At 47.0% G+C, this 15,956-nt stretch overlaps 1 protein-coding gene across 3 annotated transcripts in view; it reads left to right on the plus strand.

The window, feature by feature from the left end:
• DOCK8 (dedicator of cytokinesis 8) overlaps nucleotides 1-15,956 on the plus strand; it is a 201,939-nt gene that overhangs the window by 174,068 nt on the left and 11,915 nt on the right. For all 3 annotated transcript variants that reach the window (XM_032308620.1, XM_032308621.1, XM_032308622.1), the window contains 7 exons: nucleotides 429-621; nucleotides 5,586-5,729; nucleotides 6,956-7,087; nucleotides 7,557-7,691; nucleotides 9,103-9,192; nucleotides 12,440-12,676; nucleotides 14,997-15,140. In XM_032308620.1, the coding sequence (XP_032164511.1) occupies nucleotides 429-621; nucleotides 5,586-5,729; nucleotides 6,956-7,087; nucleotides 7,557-7,691; nucleotides 9,103-9,192; nucleotides 12,440-12,676; nucleotides 14,997-15,140 (1,075 nt within the window). The remainder of the gene's footprint in view (nucleotides 1-428; nucleotides 622-5,585; nucleotides 5,730-6,955; nucleotides 7,088-7,556; nucleotides 7,692-9,102; nucleotides 9,193-12,439; nucleotides 12,677-14,996; nucleotides 15,141-15,956) is intronic.

The raw sequence follows: 15,956 nt of genomic DNA on the forward strand, positions 1-15,956 counted from the left end.
TTCATGTTTTACTTGATAGTTTGAAACTTTGTCTTTATGCTCCTCGTTCGGGAGAAACGACTTAGAGAAATAAATTGATTCTGATGTGATGTCATAGACGGGTCGTACTTCTGTCTTGTTATTATTATTCTGAGAGAAAGGAAAGAAAAGAAAGAAAATTGTTAGAATCCATTAAGACAGACCTCATTTGATTGGGCCTTTTTCTTCCCCATGAAACTGGAAGTAAATGCTATTTCTCGAGGTCCAGTACACCCTACCTGTGGATGGAAAACGACTGACACATGTTTGCTTTTTCTCTCATTTTCTGAACAGGTGGAGAAAGGGCAGGTCGGGGGAGGGATTCTTGGCGGGGAAGAAAGTGGCCACCCACAGCAGAAAAACAGTGTCATGAGCCAGCTGTCCTTGAAACGTTCTTAATCTGTCCTCAGAATTGCCAAGAGTTACCAGACGTCCCCTGATCTGCGGCTGACCTGGCTCCAGAACATGGCGGAGAAACACACCAAGAAGAAGTGCTACACGGAGGCCGCCATGTGCCTGGTGCACGCGGCTGCCTTGGTGGCCGAGTACCTGAGCATGCTGGAGGACCACAGCTACCTGCCCGTGGGCAGTGTCAGCTTTCAGGTGGGGGCGGACACCGCTTTTCCTGGAGGGCGGTGATTCTCAACAGAGGGGCAGGCTTGCCTCCCACCCCAGAAGGCATTAGATGACCTCCAGAGACATTTCTGGGTTATTACAGCTCAGGGTGGGCTGGGGGAGTGGGGCCCTGACCCCTGACACGTATAATCCAGAGACCCTGCCGAACACTCTACAATGCATATCGGCAGCCACCACCAAGAATTATCTGGCCTCAAATGTCAATACTGTCAAGGTTGAAAGAAATCTCCTTCAGTGTATTATATTTGCCTCTTCTAATTGCTTTACTATCTTGGGGTTTTTTTTTAAATTATTTACAATAAATATAGAGTTGATAGGCACTCTAGACATTCCCAAACACTAAGGTCCGTGATTTCATTTGACCTTCTGTCTTCAGGTAGATAGGCAAGGTACTATGACTCCTACTTTACGACTAACACAACTGAGAAAGAAGTTTTTCTAAGGTCACTTAATCTCCTTCCCAAAGACTGGGAGTTGGCACAGGGCACTGACACCTGGGAAAGCATTTTCCAGACACTAGAGAAATGATTTCCCGGATGACCCATTCCTTTGATCATATGCCCCAACTCTGTAGCATCCCACACTTCATCATCCCAAAGCAAGGAAGAACCACAATGACCTGGGGAGGGCCAAAGGGGTCTGAACCAGCACTTTCTTAGGATAAGTTGAATATTGCCCACAGTTAGCAAAGGGAAGTGGTCTATCAGGTCTGAAAATGGACTCTGGCTAGGATGCTCCATGGCCATTTGGACAGCTTTTGCTGAGTAGTTTAATATGGTCTTTAGAGAAAATAAAAGTTTTATGAGTCCTTTTGTGAGAGAGACAGAATCTGTAGCAATGACTCTCCTTGAAACCAGGCACAGTTCAGTCCAGAAATAGAGCCCTTTTCAAGCCAGACTCCTGGTCATATGTAAGTGCTTGTATTATCCTTGTTTGAATCTGTATGACTGATTTTATCAAAAGCTTTTTTTCAATCTTGTTCTTCAAAGCAGTTTTGTGATGGCTATGTGAACCAGAGGGAGAAGACAGTTCAGAGTAGCTTCCCCAGGCTTTGGGAAGAAATTACTGGAACTGGTGCCCCGGGGATTGGGGGCGGGGGGGGGGCCAGTGGATAGAAATCTGTTCACCTGTGCACCTGTTTGCTTCTTATTATTAATAATCCCTTTCTTACGGCTTTCAGTAACAATAATATTTATTCTAACATTTCATCCTCAGCAAATCACTTCTCTTCTCAATTCGAAAGTATGAGTTTCAAAGGCTACAAGTGAAATTCTTACCCAAAAAGCACAAAAATATCACATCTGATTTTCATTCACGTAAAAGTGAAGAAAGTTACAAAAGTCATTTTAGATGTATCTGCTTCTTTCATCACATTTATTTTGGCCCTTTGATACTACCAATGACTAATATTTTAAGTGCTCCTCTTTCAGTTCCCAGAAAAATCTTTGGTTTTTTTTACTTAATGTTGAATCATATCCTTCTGTTTCCATGCTTCATTAACTGAAGTATTTCATATCACTCTTTTATGCCTTTCTCACAGTTACTATATTCTATTTGATATTTATCACTCTAGTATTGACATTTCCTTGTTGACTCTCGTGTTTGTAAGCTCGAGAATTCTCATTCTGTGTAGAATTCATTTGATTTGCTCATAAGCCATGCCAAGGTGAGATAAGATATTCTTTTTTTTTTTTTAAGATTTTATCTATTTGACAGGCAGATCACAAGTAGGCAGAGAGGCAGGTAGAGAGAGAGGAAGGGAAGCAGGATCCCTGCTGAGCAGAGAGCCCGATGTGGAACTTGATCCCAGGACCCTGGGATCATGACCTGAACCGAAGGCAGAGGCTTATACCACTGAGCCACCCGCCCCAGGATAGTTATTCTAAAACCAATAGAAAAACTCCACATTGTCCCTACAGGAGAGCCTTTAGCTCTATTTTTCATATATCTGTCTCCATCCATTTATTCTTCTGGACTATATTTATTGAGCACGTATTTTGTCCTCATGACCTTTACCTTCTAGCCAGGGAGAGCGACATCCTCTAAGTACTCTATTCCTTATTCGATTACAACGATGATAAATGCTGTTAAGAAAGAGGTACCAGATGCCGTGAGTGTTTATAATCTGACCTAACCTGGGGTCGTGGAAAGCTCAGGAGGGCGAGGAAGGTGGAGGGGGAGGCAAAAGGAGCTGAGAAGTGTGAGGTCACCGTGATGCACAGAGCATGGCGAGGTCGGTGTTCTCGGCTACGTAAGAGAAGCCAAATTATGCTGCTGCCTCTGAGGCGAGCCTTTTCTCTCAGATGAGCCATGCCAGACCGTTTGGGAAATGGAGGCTCGCAGGTGACAGAATCCCAACCCTCGACTGCCCTAGCGGGGAAACGGAATTAACCACTTGCAGGAGGGAGGCGAGCCTGGAGCCGCCCCTGCCACACTGGAAGGGGGGCCCAGACCACATCCTCAGATCTCAGTGTTATCGCCACTTCCTGTCTCTGCTTTCCCTGACGCGGATCTTGTCCCGCACTGGCGTCCCGTGCTCCCTGAGACGTGTGCAGGTGGATGCCTCCCCAGGTTGGAGACCAGGAGAATGCAGGGATGGCTCGTTTCTGGCCGTTGCTGGGGAGGTTTCAGTGCCTCTTATTGGCTCTAGCAGGGTCATGTGCTCCTCCCCGAGCCAATCACAGTGACCGGAGAAATGGTTCGCTCTGATTGGCTGGGCCAGAGGAGAGGTCCACACCTGGGCTCGCCGAGGGTCCCCCGGAGGCCGGATTCCGCAAGGGGACGGTGGACGTCTGGGCAGCGTTAGCAGCAGATGTTCGGAGTTGATTTCTTAAGTGCTGTGCGCTTCAGTTTTCAACCCCGTTCTGCTCCAGTAAAATGGAATTTTTGGAAAAGAATTAGAAACTGGAGATAAATAAATCTGTACAAGGAAAATAACTTCGAGGCCACTGAATTCCAAGGCAGTGAGATCGTCGAAATTCAATGCCCTGGGCTGCATGCAGTGTTGATCCCGCAAATGTAGATACGGATACATTCTCAGGTACTGCTGACATTTTCCTCCCTGATTCTGAGGCCAGGAAAGTCTGCCAGAATCCTTTCCCTCTGGTTATACAGCTAATAAAGCTACATTGCTTCAGATCTGTTCCTCTACCGGTGGAAACCTGCATACAATTCTCCTAGTACTCATTTCTTGAGTTATTAGATTCTTTCAACTGAATCCCTTGGACTTTCTATTATTTTCCATTTGGAAACATTATAATAGAAAGGCCAGGTTTGGAAAAAAGACTGGCCCCAAGACTTTCTGAGAGCCTCCAATAGTCCTAAAACTACATTAGAGTCTTGGATGTGAAGATAGAGGACTGTGATAGCTTTTCCTTGATTACTAAGGTTGATTCCCTGGATCTTGCTAAGGGTGATTCCCTGGATCTTGCTAGCCAGGTGTGGGGGAAGGTGATTTTACTTCACAAGCCAACTCTGGTCAGTTGATAGTGGCTGACTGCAGTGCGATGCTGAGACGACTTTTGAGAACACAATTAACCTTTGAACAACAGGGACATACCCTCCCTACATAGTAAAAAATCCACAGATAACTTTGATTTCCCCTGAAACTTAACTACTAATAGCCTACTGTTGAACAGAGGTAACATAAACAGTTATTTTATTGTATTTTGTGTTCTAGATGTATAATATATTCTTACAATAACTTTTATTTAAGGAAAATGAAGTTATGTAAGGAAAAAAACTTTTCCTTAATATCTTCAGTATTTCTGAACTACATGATTTATGAGTTTTTTCAAATTGTTGCAAATCTCAAAAAATCTTTCCAGTATATTTTTAAATTTGATTTTATTTAAATTAAATTAATTAACATATAGTATATCCTTAGTTTCAGAGTCCAGTATATTTTTGAAAATGTGTATAAGTGGACCTGTGTGATTCAAACCTGTGTTGTTCAGGGATCTACTGTATATCCAAACTTGAAGGGAAATGGTGCTATAATTGATTAGTTATGCCTGTTAAGAGTATAGGAATAGGAAGGAGTGGCCTGTGTGCTACCCGTTTGCAATCTCTAAGCTGGGAAGATGTGCCATTGCTTTTATGCTCTCTGTGCATTTCTGCCACAGCTGTAAGACGGGTTGAAGAAAACAGACTCTTAACATATCAAAAGTATGAAAGTCACTGCAAGGGCCAGAGCTGGGGTGAGGCAACAGGTGCCTAAGGGGCAGAATATAAGGAAGCGCTCACTCCTAAGGTTAGGCAAGTTTAGAGTCATCACTTACTGAGATGGATGGACCCTGAGATTGAATGCCTCTCTAAAGATTGTGCCCTCAGTTTCTCACTAGGTTCACCCTAGCCCAGGCCCTGGTTATTGCACTCTCTGCTAGAGACTATAAACTCTATGGTTTGTGTAAAGGAAACACTTGAAAGAAAGAACAAAATGAGAGACAACAACAGTAATTGTTGTATTGCTATCAACATGGCCCCCAAGAGGACATTCTCACTGGCTATTATCATATAATATGGCTGTTCACCTGAAAGTCAAGTTAGGAGCAACACGCCTCCAGGGTTCACTGGGCTGATGAAACAAGGAGTCTCGTTAGCTGATAGTTGGTCTTCACCTCTTAAAAACCAGGACCTCCGCTGGGGTCGTTTCATGACTGTAGCTCAACTGTTGTTACTTCGTCCTTTATGTATGTCCTCAAGGTCAAAAAGAAAATTCTAAGTTTTGAAGACCAGTTGCTCAGTGTATCCGTTCAAAAATAAATGGCAGCCAGGATGTCTGGTGGGTGGAATTAGAGACATTCTATAACTACAGGCTCTATGAGGATCTTTGAACATAGGCTGGCTCAGTGCCCCACCTTGGGTTCCTCTGGTATCCTTTGTTAGTCCGGTTCCCCTGTTCCCTGGGCTTATACTGGGATCTCTTTCAGAACATTTCTTCCAATGTGCTGGAGGAGTCCGCAGTCTCTGACGACACCTTGTCACCTGATGAGGATGGCGTGTGCTCGGGCCGGTACTTCACCGAGAGCGGCCTGGTGGGCCTCCTGGAGCATGCAGCGGAGCTCTTCAGCACGGTCAGTGTTCACAAGGGTTCCGGGGCCTCCACTTGGGCTGAACTCCTAGCACTGTGAACGCCAGTCTTCACCCCGAGCCAGGAGCAGCTCCTGCTGGGCTGTACTGGGTAGGGGGTGGCCCCAGATGACTTTGATGTATGCAAATTGCATCAGTTCTGGAGGGAGCTGAGAAAGCCTTTCATCACTGCAATATTCTGGTTTCATGGCAGGCTCTTTGGCTGGGCAGCAACAAACACTGTATTATTCCCATTTAATAGGGTGGAAATTAGGCCACAGAGAGGTGAAATGGCTTGCCCAGGGTTATACTACATATGATGAGACATGTTCTCACTCCCTCATTTTCCCTCTGGTGGAGAAAAATTTTGGGGCAGAGCCATTGGGAGGGGAGGGAGGGAACGGATGGACCATCTGCATTTCTGACAACTGGGTGGCCATCAGGATTGGTGCAACCCAGCCACAGCTCAGAGAACAGTGGGAGGGCCAACCGCTGAGATGCCCCTCACTAGCCTAGTCTGGGTCTACACACTCCTGCTAAGAGAAAAAAATAGGTAGATTAAGTCAGGGAGATTCAGGGCAGTGGAGAAAGTCTCTTGCCCATTTTCATATTAATAAGCCCAATCCTTCCCCCAGTTTTAAGCCAAGTAAATATCAAATACTTTGCTATATTTAGCTGATCCAATTTTTTGTTCATCCTTATGGTTTTCTTTCTTTCCTACCTTTCATTTCCAAGTTCCCTACCCTACAATCTCTATGAATTTTTTTCACTTTAACTATCTTTTCCTTTTTCTGCTTTCCCTTTCAGGATTCAGAGAAAGGGCAGCATACTTCCATTTTTCCTAAAATTCAAGAAATTGAACTAGTTAGAATCTGACCAACTCCTTTTGGGCCATGCATTGAACATCTTGCTTAGGGTGACCCTGATGACATTTAATGAGGCTGAGGCTGTCTTCCTCAATAGTTACTGGTCCCTGCTGCCAATCTATCTGTTGTTATTACTTGGAAACGCGTTAGCCCACTTAACATCATCACATTTTTAGGACCATTTAGCGTGTGTCTAATTCCATTTGCATGCTCCGGCCATCTCAGAGAAGCCCAGACACCACTCCTGCTCTGTAAAATATTGTGGTGCCCATGACTAATCCATTCTCCAGCACGTAACGAACACTGGATGCTCTTCTTAACTTTCCACTGCGTTAAATTCTTGTTGATTTTCTTCTCTTTCCAAGGGAGGTTTGTACGAGACGGTTAATGAGGTCTACAAGCTAGTCATTCCCATCCTGGAAGCACACAGAGACTTCCGGAAGCTGACCTCCACCCACGACAAGCTGCAGAAGGCTTTTGACTGCATCATTAGCAAGGTAACTGGGGGTACCTTGCCAACAGGTCCTGTTAACTGGCAGCAGTGACCCTGTCCCAGAGACCCTTAGCCCTGCTTCCTCTCTAGTGAGAGATTTGCCTTGAGCACAGCGTTGCCATAGTTCTCACCTACCCGATGGACAGGGGCTGGGAATAGGCAGAGTACCAGAGTTCAGACAGTTCAGACTGAAAGAAGGCACCTTGAATGACTACAACCAGGAAATGTGAGAATTTTTAAAGTTCATCTCAAAGAAGTCTTTGAAATCTTTCATGGTATTTCTTTTTTTTTTTTAATTATTTCCAAAGTTTCTTCCATAAACACACATTTTTTTAAAGACTTGAGTTTGGTTGATATTAGCCATGGGAATAACTGCTTTGTAACACAATAATAAAAGAATCCTGCCCTTTGCAAGCTGGTAGATCCTCATGAGTGACCTAACTAAAGAGAGATTTTCTTATTTCCCTCACTAGGGTCACAAGAGAATGTTTGGGACCTACTTCCGAGTTGGTTTTTATGGATCCAAATTTGGGGATTTGGATGAGCAGGAATTTGTTTACAAAGAGCCCGCTATTACCAAGCTTCCTGAGATCTCTCACCGACTAGAGGTAAGGAAAGTGCTCAACACCATATACTTCACAAAAGCAAGTTAGAATGGGTCGTTGCCAAAAAAAAGTTGTGCATTTGTCATTGATCTGTATAAAAATTTGTCCACGTTGCATTTATAATATGAAGGTATTAGGTGAGATCACAAGGTAAAGCAGGATTTCAAGAGTTTTCTGTTTATGCTTGTCAAAGTTTATAAATGTATAGGGTGGGTCTTTATTTTCAAGACTTCCAAAAGTCAGTCAATGTCAGGTGCTTTCCTATCACTCTTGAAATTTTAGTAATCGTTTCTCAGTCTTAAGAGTAGTATTACCTTGACTTTGAATCTGGCCAAACTACTGAGTTATCCCTAGAAAGTGCTATGGCCATCCTTTCGGTCTCATTGGAGAGCACATCCCACTTCTGACACAGAGATGCTCACAGTAGCCACACCATGAACTGCAACATGGTGAGCTCTTCCTGCTGAGCTGGACCAAGGAGCCCTTCTGTGTGGATTATCAGAGTTAGTGTCCCCTCTCCTAGGCTAGCAGCCCCAACTCCAGACGGTGGTCTACATTTGATCCATATTGTCACAGAAAAAGACAGCATATTCCTAGAGCAAATGTTGGAAAAACAGGAAAACAGCCTAGAAAAAAGTGAGAAAAGCAGACATGGAAAGGGCCAAGCCCTGAGAACTCGGGAGGAAAGTCAAGGGGTGCCCTCCAAGCAAAACCTCCTCAGGCTGAGTATCTGGGTTTCCCCAGAGTGCTGACACTTAACTCAAGATTCACTCCTTATGCCTGCTTGCTGTTGCTTCGAATTTATGCTTTTTCATAGCTATACAACTTAGAACACTTTAGTTGCCAAATTGCTCCTTATGCTGTTCATCCCTGGAAAATAAGAGACTTCAATTCTTACTGGACTCAAAGAAGCCATAGCCCAGAGAGGTTGAGTAACTTGTCCAAAGTCACACAGCTCATGAGAAGGAAAACCAGCAACTGACCCTGGGCCACTTGTTTCATAATATATTTCTCCAATGCAGGACTAGAAGTGTATGTTTTGTCTTCCTGTAAAGTGCGGTTCATCACATTCTGGGAGGCCTAGTGACCTCCAAGTTCCTAGGGTACAAAAGGCAAGATGTAAATAGTGCCATTCCCCTGTAGCTGCTTCCAGAAAGATGAAGACATTGGTTGGATTAGAGGTCAAGTAACACTTATTTTAGGGAAGCATCCATCCGTCTGCAATTCTGCACTTCCTTATATTTTTATTTTTGTCTCCGGATATGCCAGCTTGCCTCCTTAGCTCAGAAAGACTTCCAATAATCAATGTGCAAATTCTTCCTTATGCTTGTTCCAAACTTAGACCACTTCTGAGACCCAAAGAGTTGCATTTGAATAAAATAACCTTTGTAATCCGTTGGTTCTCCTTGCCTAGGGATTTTATGGCCAGTGTTTCGGGGAGGAATTTGTGGAAGTGATTAAAGACTCTGCTCCTGTGGACAAAACCAAGTTGGATCCTAACAAGGTATTGGGAAGTTTGCAAAAAGTCACCCTTAGGCTCTAATTCCCTTCATTCTACCCCCGAAAACATAAAATGTCCTCCTCTGGGCTCTCAAAGTCACTTAAATGTAGCTGAATTTTTTGTCGAGGACTCAACTAGTATATGGTTAGATCTAAAAGAAACAATATTCCGAGGCAAGAGCCATTAGAGCTACCATTTATTAAACACCAACTGTATGCCTTGGCACTGCACCAGGCCCTTTGTGTACATCATTTCATTTCATCCGCCAAGAGCCCTTTGAAGTAGGTGTGGTTATTCCTGTTTCACAGATGAGAAAACTAAGGTGCAGAATTGTCAAGCAGCTTTCTGGGACCGTGCAAGTGTCAAAGCCAGGACCCAAGCTCAGGGTCTTATCCTCCTCAAACCCATCCTCTTGATCACTGCTTTTTATTGCCTTTCTATGCAAAGTTTACACTCAACTTCACATATTGGAAAGATGCAAATTTCTCACTGCCAGCCCTTACTGGCACCCTGCTTTAGGCTGTAGGAATTTCTAACAACCACGTGCAGCAACCCCCCCACCCTCGGTGATGTTGGGGGAGTGATGGAAGGGCTTGGACCTCAGTGCCCTTCCTTGTCACAGGAGGGCGTATTCGGTCCTGTCCCCAGCTGGGTGTGTCCCATCCAGATTGGACACTCCCCACCCTGAGCCTGCAGCGTGGCTCAGGCCCTCCTAGCCCTGCCCTGTCTTCTGACACTAGCCTCAGGCCATCCCCACATCTGACCAAATGGTTACTAATTTGGCCGTTCCCGCAGCAGCCCTCAAGTTAGGAGATTCACTAGAGTGACTCACATACCTCAGGAAAGTGCCTTATGACAATGACAGTTTTATGATAGAGGGTGCACTGAGAGCAAGGTCTGGGAAGGCCCCTGCGTAATTCCATGCCCCCTCCTTGTGGAATCCGGGCATGTCCCCCAACACCCCCCTTGCCTGGCAGGCCTATCCATTCACCTGTCAGGAAGCCCCACCCAGTCCTGGTGTCCAGTTTTAATGTCCAGGCATGACTGATGAATTCCTGAGCCATATTATTAAACTCAAGTCTCCAGGCACCCCCAACCCAGTTGAGGTCAAAGTCAGCCCCGACTCCCAACCCTCTCATCACATGATTGGTCTTTGGGGTGACCAGCGCGCATCCTGGGACCCACCAAGCTTGGGTCACCTCGGGAAAATAACAGAGACACTCCTATCCCCTTAGGACATTCCAAGGGTTTTGGAAGCAGCGAGCCAGCAAATGCAAAGACTAGATATATTCCTTAGCATATCACGGGGGACTGTCCCCCTGCTCAGCCCTCCTCATAGACAGATGTGTGTGTGAGGCTGTCTCAGCTGCTGGGAGTAATACGAGTTCCAGGTTTTTACGGAACGCTGGGGGATCAGAGGAGTGTTGGCCGTCTGGCAGGCCTGGCCAGTGAAGAGTCCAGACTGTCCCCTCAGATCCGACCTCCAGGATATTAAGGAGATGATGCAAGTAGGGAGGAACGGACCAAAGGCAGGAGTTTGTTTTTCTCCAGATTCCAGAAGACTTGCTCACTCCAGACACCTTCCCTAGTCCAGGCCCGAGGTGGTCAGTGTGGTAAGAGCTGAGCCAGGCTTCGACAGAGGGGTCGGAGGTCCTGGGAAGACAGGCACGCACAGCACACGCCACAGAGAGGCGACAGTGTCGTCACGGACATCTCTGACACGCGGTGCACTTGTCCCCTCTTCTAAAATGTCCAGGGCAGGTGCTGAGAGTTTTAAATGAGAAGCTGAGCCCAGAACGACAGCCAAGATTTCATCACACTAAATAGTGATATACAGGCTGAGGTCAGTGACGTCCCCCACCCTTTCCACTGGGTGGGTATTACCGAGACTGTGGTCACATGGTCACGGTCATTCTTTTTTTTTTTTTTTTTAAGATGCCTTCTCTCTTAATAAGGGCCCTTTGTCAGTGCGTGCGTGTGTGTGTGTGTGTGTGTGTGTGAGCTCGCACGCATGTGGGCACATTTCTAAATGAGGTACGTGCAATGAAATTCACCTTTCTGAAGTTGGGTTCCATGAGTTTGGACAAACACGTGTCACCGCCATCAGGAAGAGTTTCATCACCCCCAAATACGTCCCCATGCCTCTTCCTTCTGCTCTGAGCCCCTGACTGTCACTGACGTGCCATCTGTTTCTGTAGTTTGTTTGTTTTTTTTAAGATTTTATTTATTATTTGACAGAGAGAGACATAGGGAGAGAGGGAACACAAGCAGGGGGAGTGGGAGAGGGAGAAGCAGGCTTCCCACATAGCAGAGAGCCCGCTGCAGGGCCCAGTCTCAGGACCCTGGGATCATGACCAGAGCTAAAGGGAGATACCCAGTGACTGAGCCACCCAGGCACCCCTGTTTCTGTAGTTTTGCTTTTTCCAGAAGGTCACATAAATGGAACGCTAGAACAATAGGCACAAGCCTACAGCCCTTTGAATCTTCACTGCACAGAGAGCATCTGAGATCGCTCCCTGTGGTAGTTATCTGTTCCTTGTCCTGCGGAGTCATCCTCTGCCGTGGGGCCGTGACACCCTCTGTTTACCCATTCCCCGCTGGAGGGACGTTTGGCTCAATTCTAGTTTTTGTCTGTTACGAATTCTAAAGCTGTAGACATCATGTGCAGGTTTTTGTGTGAAGGTGAGTTTTCATTTCTGTTGGATGCACACATCAGAGCAGGATTTGGGGATCAGATGGCCAGGGTCACCTACCTGTGTAAGAAATGGCTAGCCTACCTTAGAAGGGGCTGTCTGCTTTGCATTCCCATCATCGGTGTACGGAAAGTCCAGTGCCCCTGTCCCTGCCTGTGCTCAGGATGTCACTTACCTTCAGTCTGGCCGTCCTCTTCAGTGGGTAGCGGTCACAGTGGCTCCAAAACAGGAAAGCTCGTCTGTTCTGAATAGCAGTTGGAGAACTTTTGTAGCAAGTTTCAGTTGGACTCATGAGGTCAGCTTGGGGGGGCAGCTTGGAGACCTGATGTCCCATGGGCACGCTGCCCTGTCCTCCTCACCCACAGCCCTCGGTCTCCCTGGGGGTGCAGAGCAGGGAGGGCTGACATCTGGCCCCACGCGCTCAGCTTCTGTGGCTTTGGGCGCGCACAGGGGCGGAGCAGGGGTGCCGTGCCCCAGCCTGCCTCCCCACTGCCTCCCGGGGGGGCGGCTTGCAGACGAGCCCATCATCTCCTCCTTCCCCCACCTCGTGCCCTCAGGCCTACATACAGATCACGTTTGTGGAGCCCTACTTTGATGAGTACGAGATGAAAGACAGGGTAACGTACTTCGAGAAGAATTTCAATCTGCGGAGGTTCATGTACACCACCCCATTCACCTTGGAGGGCCGGCCCCGGGGGGAGCTGCATGAGCAGTACCGGCGGAACACCGTGCTGACCACCGGGCACGCCTTCCCCTACGTCAAGACGAGGATCAGCGTCATCCAGAAGGAAGAGGTAATGGCCCCCGGCGCCAGCGGGCTCGGGACCAAGGTCACCTCGGAATGCCTGGGTCTCCCTCCCAGGACAACATGCTCCCTCTCAGCAGAGAGAAAACCAAAGAAGGGGACACCCTGGAAATATCCTTGTGTGATTCCCCGACTGTCATGGCACCAGGAAATCCCAGTTAGGCAGCTACGCGTTTCATAGCATTACTTAACACTTCAATATTTTATACTTTGAGGTTCTATCTTGAACCTCAGTAGAATGACAAAATTACAGTATTGAACGTGTATATTTTTATGATACATTTATATGAAATTGCTATTTAACTTTTAAGTATTTTATATTGAATTTTTATATATTTGGAAGCTTAGAGGTGGTTCAGACAGAGTTGTGTTACTAGTGGTTAGAGACCAGGAGCAGCACGCGGGTGTCCCCAGGAGGGGCGATGAGCTGGAAGGAGGGTCCCCACGGACTTCGAGTCCCAGGTTCTTCCTGTGACACTGCCCAAGGCACTGACCCTCACCCCACTTCCTCACCGCCACACTGACAGCAAGGACCCCTTTCTCTTCTGTGGTCTATTGGAAGCGTCCGTTGGAAAAGGGCTGATCCACAAAGTGTCTCAAATCTAGACAGAGCACAAATGTTTCATTTTACTTTAAAATGCATCTGTAGACTTTATTTTTGTTCAGCTTACAGAGGGCCTCCGCCTCCCCTGCGATTTGGCGTTGGCGGGTCACAGTTCGGCTTTGTCTTCCCGTATAAGCCCCACCCTTAACACACTGACCATAGTTTCCAGCTTTCGTTTCTATAAAGCAGTCGAGGAGCTGGATAATGTGAGGGCAGGTCCTTGTGGATGCTGATGACTCCTCGCCCCAGCCTTTTACGGCTGTCTCGTGCACACCTAACACGGCAGGAATCTTGACAGCGACTCGCTTTCGTGCTGTCCTGCCCCGGCATTCCGCTTGGTGTTCGTAGAAACAGTTCTGTTTTGTTCCACACCCACGGCTCATCCGTTGGTGCATTATTTAATGAGATGAGGTCATGAAAATAACAAGCATAACAGGCATCATCAGGTTGGTGAAGGCGCAGAGCTGGGCCGTGGTGAACGGAGGCCTGGCGGGGCGGGAGCAGAGGTGACTGAGCTCACCGCCCGCCGGCAAGGGTGCTGCAACCGCATCAGAGAGCGAGCCTCATGGCCGTGAGAGAAATGCTGAATGAGTGACTCGGTTAAGAGGAGGTTGGTTTAGAAGGCATCTATTACATTTCTTTTTGTTGTGGACTTTTAAACACTAGGGAGGCATAGCACAGAAGTAAGCTCGTGGTCCCAGCAAGAAGCCCCACAGCTTTTCTTGGCCATGTTGCCCTTCCCTGAGAACCTCAGTGTGTTAGGTCCCTAGGACTGTTGTGACAAAGGACCATGGGCCACATGGCTGAAAGGCAAAAAATGTATGGTCTCCCAGTTCTGAAGGTCAGGGACCAAAGAAAGATGTTGGTAGGGTCAGTTCCTTCCGAGGGTTGTGGGGGATGGGTATGTTCTGGGACTCCCTCCACGTGTGTCTCTGTGTCCAAATTTCTTCTTTTTTATAGGGACTTCTATCCTATAGAGTCCATTCAAAGGACTTCTCTTTGATTTGATTACCTCTATAAAGTCCCTATCTCAAGTAAGGTCACATTCTGAGGTACTGGGAATTAGCAGTTGAGCATAGGAAATCGGGGGGAGGGGCACAACTCCACCTACAACATTCAAGAAGGACCTACCCCAACCCGCAGAACTTGGCAACCAGCAGATTGACTCTTAACAGAATTCTGATAACCAGGAATTCACCTTCAAGGTGAGTTAGAGAAGGTACACATGATGCTGAAGTTGTGTGTTATGGTGGAGACAAAAACCTTGAGTGCTGTGCTTCTGATACCTTCCAATTATAAGTCACGTTCAAGTAACTTGTTCAATAATTGGAGAGGAAATTGAACAGAGTAGAAAGAACTCAGATTTTGAATGTAGACATCATTATGATCAAATTCTGAGCTCTCTAGTTACTACCCTATGTCACTTTGTGGCACTTTCTGAACCTTACAAATCCCTCTTGGGCTGTAAGATGGAGAGAATACAGAGATACGGAGAGAATATGTGAGAAATATCCACAACGTTCCCCGGACGCATAAGTGTTCAAGAAATGTTCGGTCTTTCCTTCCTCTTAACCTATCTAGTGTATTTTAAATACTCGAAGTCCCCTTACCTGCTTCTTCAAATCCACGTCCGTCATGGCCCCGGGTTTGTCCATGGCTTCCAAGACCGGACAATGACTTCCCTATGCTTCTGTCTTGTGTTCAGTTTGTTCTGACCCCCATTGAAGTCGCCATTGAAGATATGAAGAAGAAGACGCTGCAGTTAGCAGTTGCCATTAACCAAGAGCCCCCCGACGCCAAGATGCTTCAGATGGTGCTGCAGGGTTCCGTCGGAGCTACTGTCAATCAGGTGAGCCGGACCGGCTGCCGGCACCTCCCCTGGGCCTTGTTCCTTGGGTTTTCATTACCTGTCTATACCCTCCTTCCTTGAGGTTGATGAGGAAGACGGCTCCATCCACACGTAAACAGTATCCCTACACTTAGACCCAACACCTGTGAGGTGTAGAAGACGACACCTCTTGCCATGGTAGCAACGAGGCAGGGACACCTGGGTGAGTTAGTTAAGTGTCTGCCTTGGGATCAGGTCCTGATCTCAGGGTGCTGGGATCGAGCCCTGCATTGGGCTCCTTACTCAGCAGGAAGTCTGCTTCTCTCTCTCCCTCTGCCCTTACTTCACTTGTGAGCTCTCTCTCGCTCACTTTCTCTACATAAATATATAAAATCTTAAGGGAAGAAAGAAAGAAAAGCCATCCCAGACATGAGTGGACAGTGGGTAAGGAGTACCATTTCCACAGAGAGGTCTTCACTGTGAGGCCAGTCCTGGCAGCGTGCTCCAGATCTGGGGTCCTGTTGCAGAAGGCTTGGTCATGCCCAGTGTAGGCAGAGTTGTTGCAGAGTGTGAGGTCAGTCTAAGATCATCTGGTAAGGGAGAGAGTAAGGGTCTAGCACATGCAGCCCCTGGGTCAGTCACCAGACAAATCCAGCCTTACCAATCAGGAGTGACCAGGGACTAGGCTTCAGACCCAGCTGGGCGTTCAAAAACCCCTTAGAATCCTTACCCCCAAACTAAACCAGTCTCAGATACAGGGAGGGCTGGCCCCACAGTTTCTGTCCAGTGGGCCTCCTTAACTACAGATCCAGATCTGCTCTTACCTACACCTCCACT

Source organism: Mustela erminea, chromosome 12, assembly GCF_009829155.1.
Source record: "Mustela erminea isolate mMusErm1 chromosome 12, mMusErm1.Pri, whole genome shotgun sequence".
Classification (NCBI taxonomy): domain Eukaryota; kingdom Metazoa; phylum Chordata; class Mammalia; order Carnivora; family Mustelidae; genus Mustela; species Mustela erminea.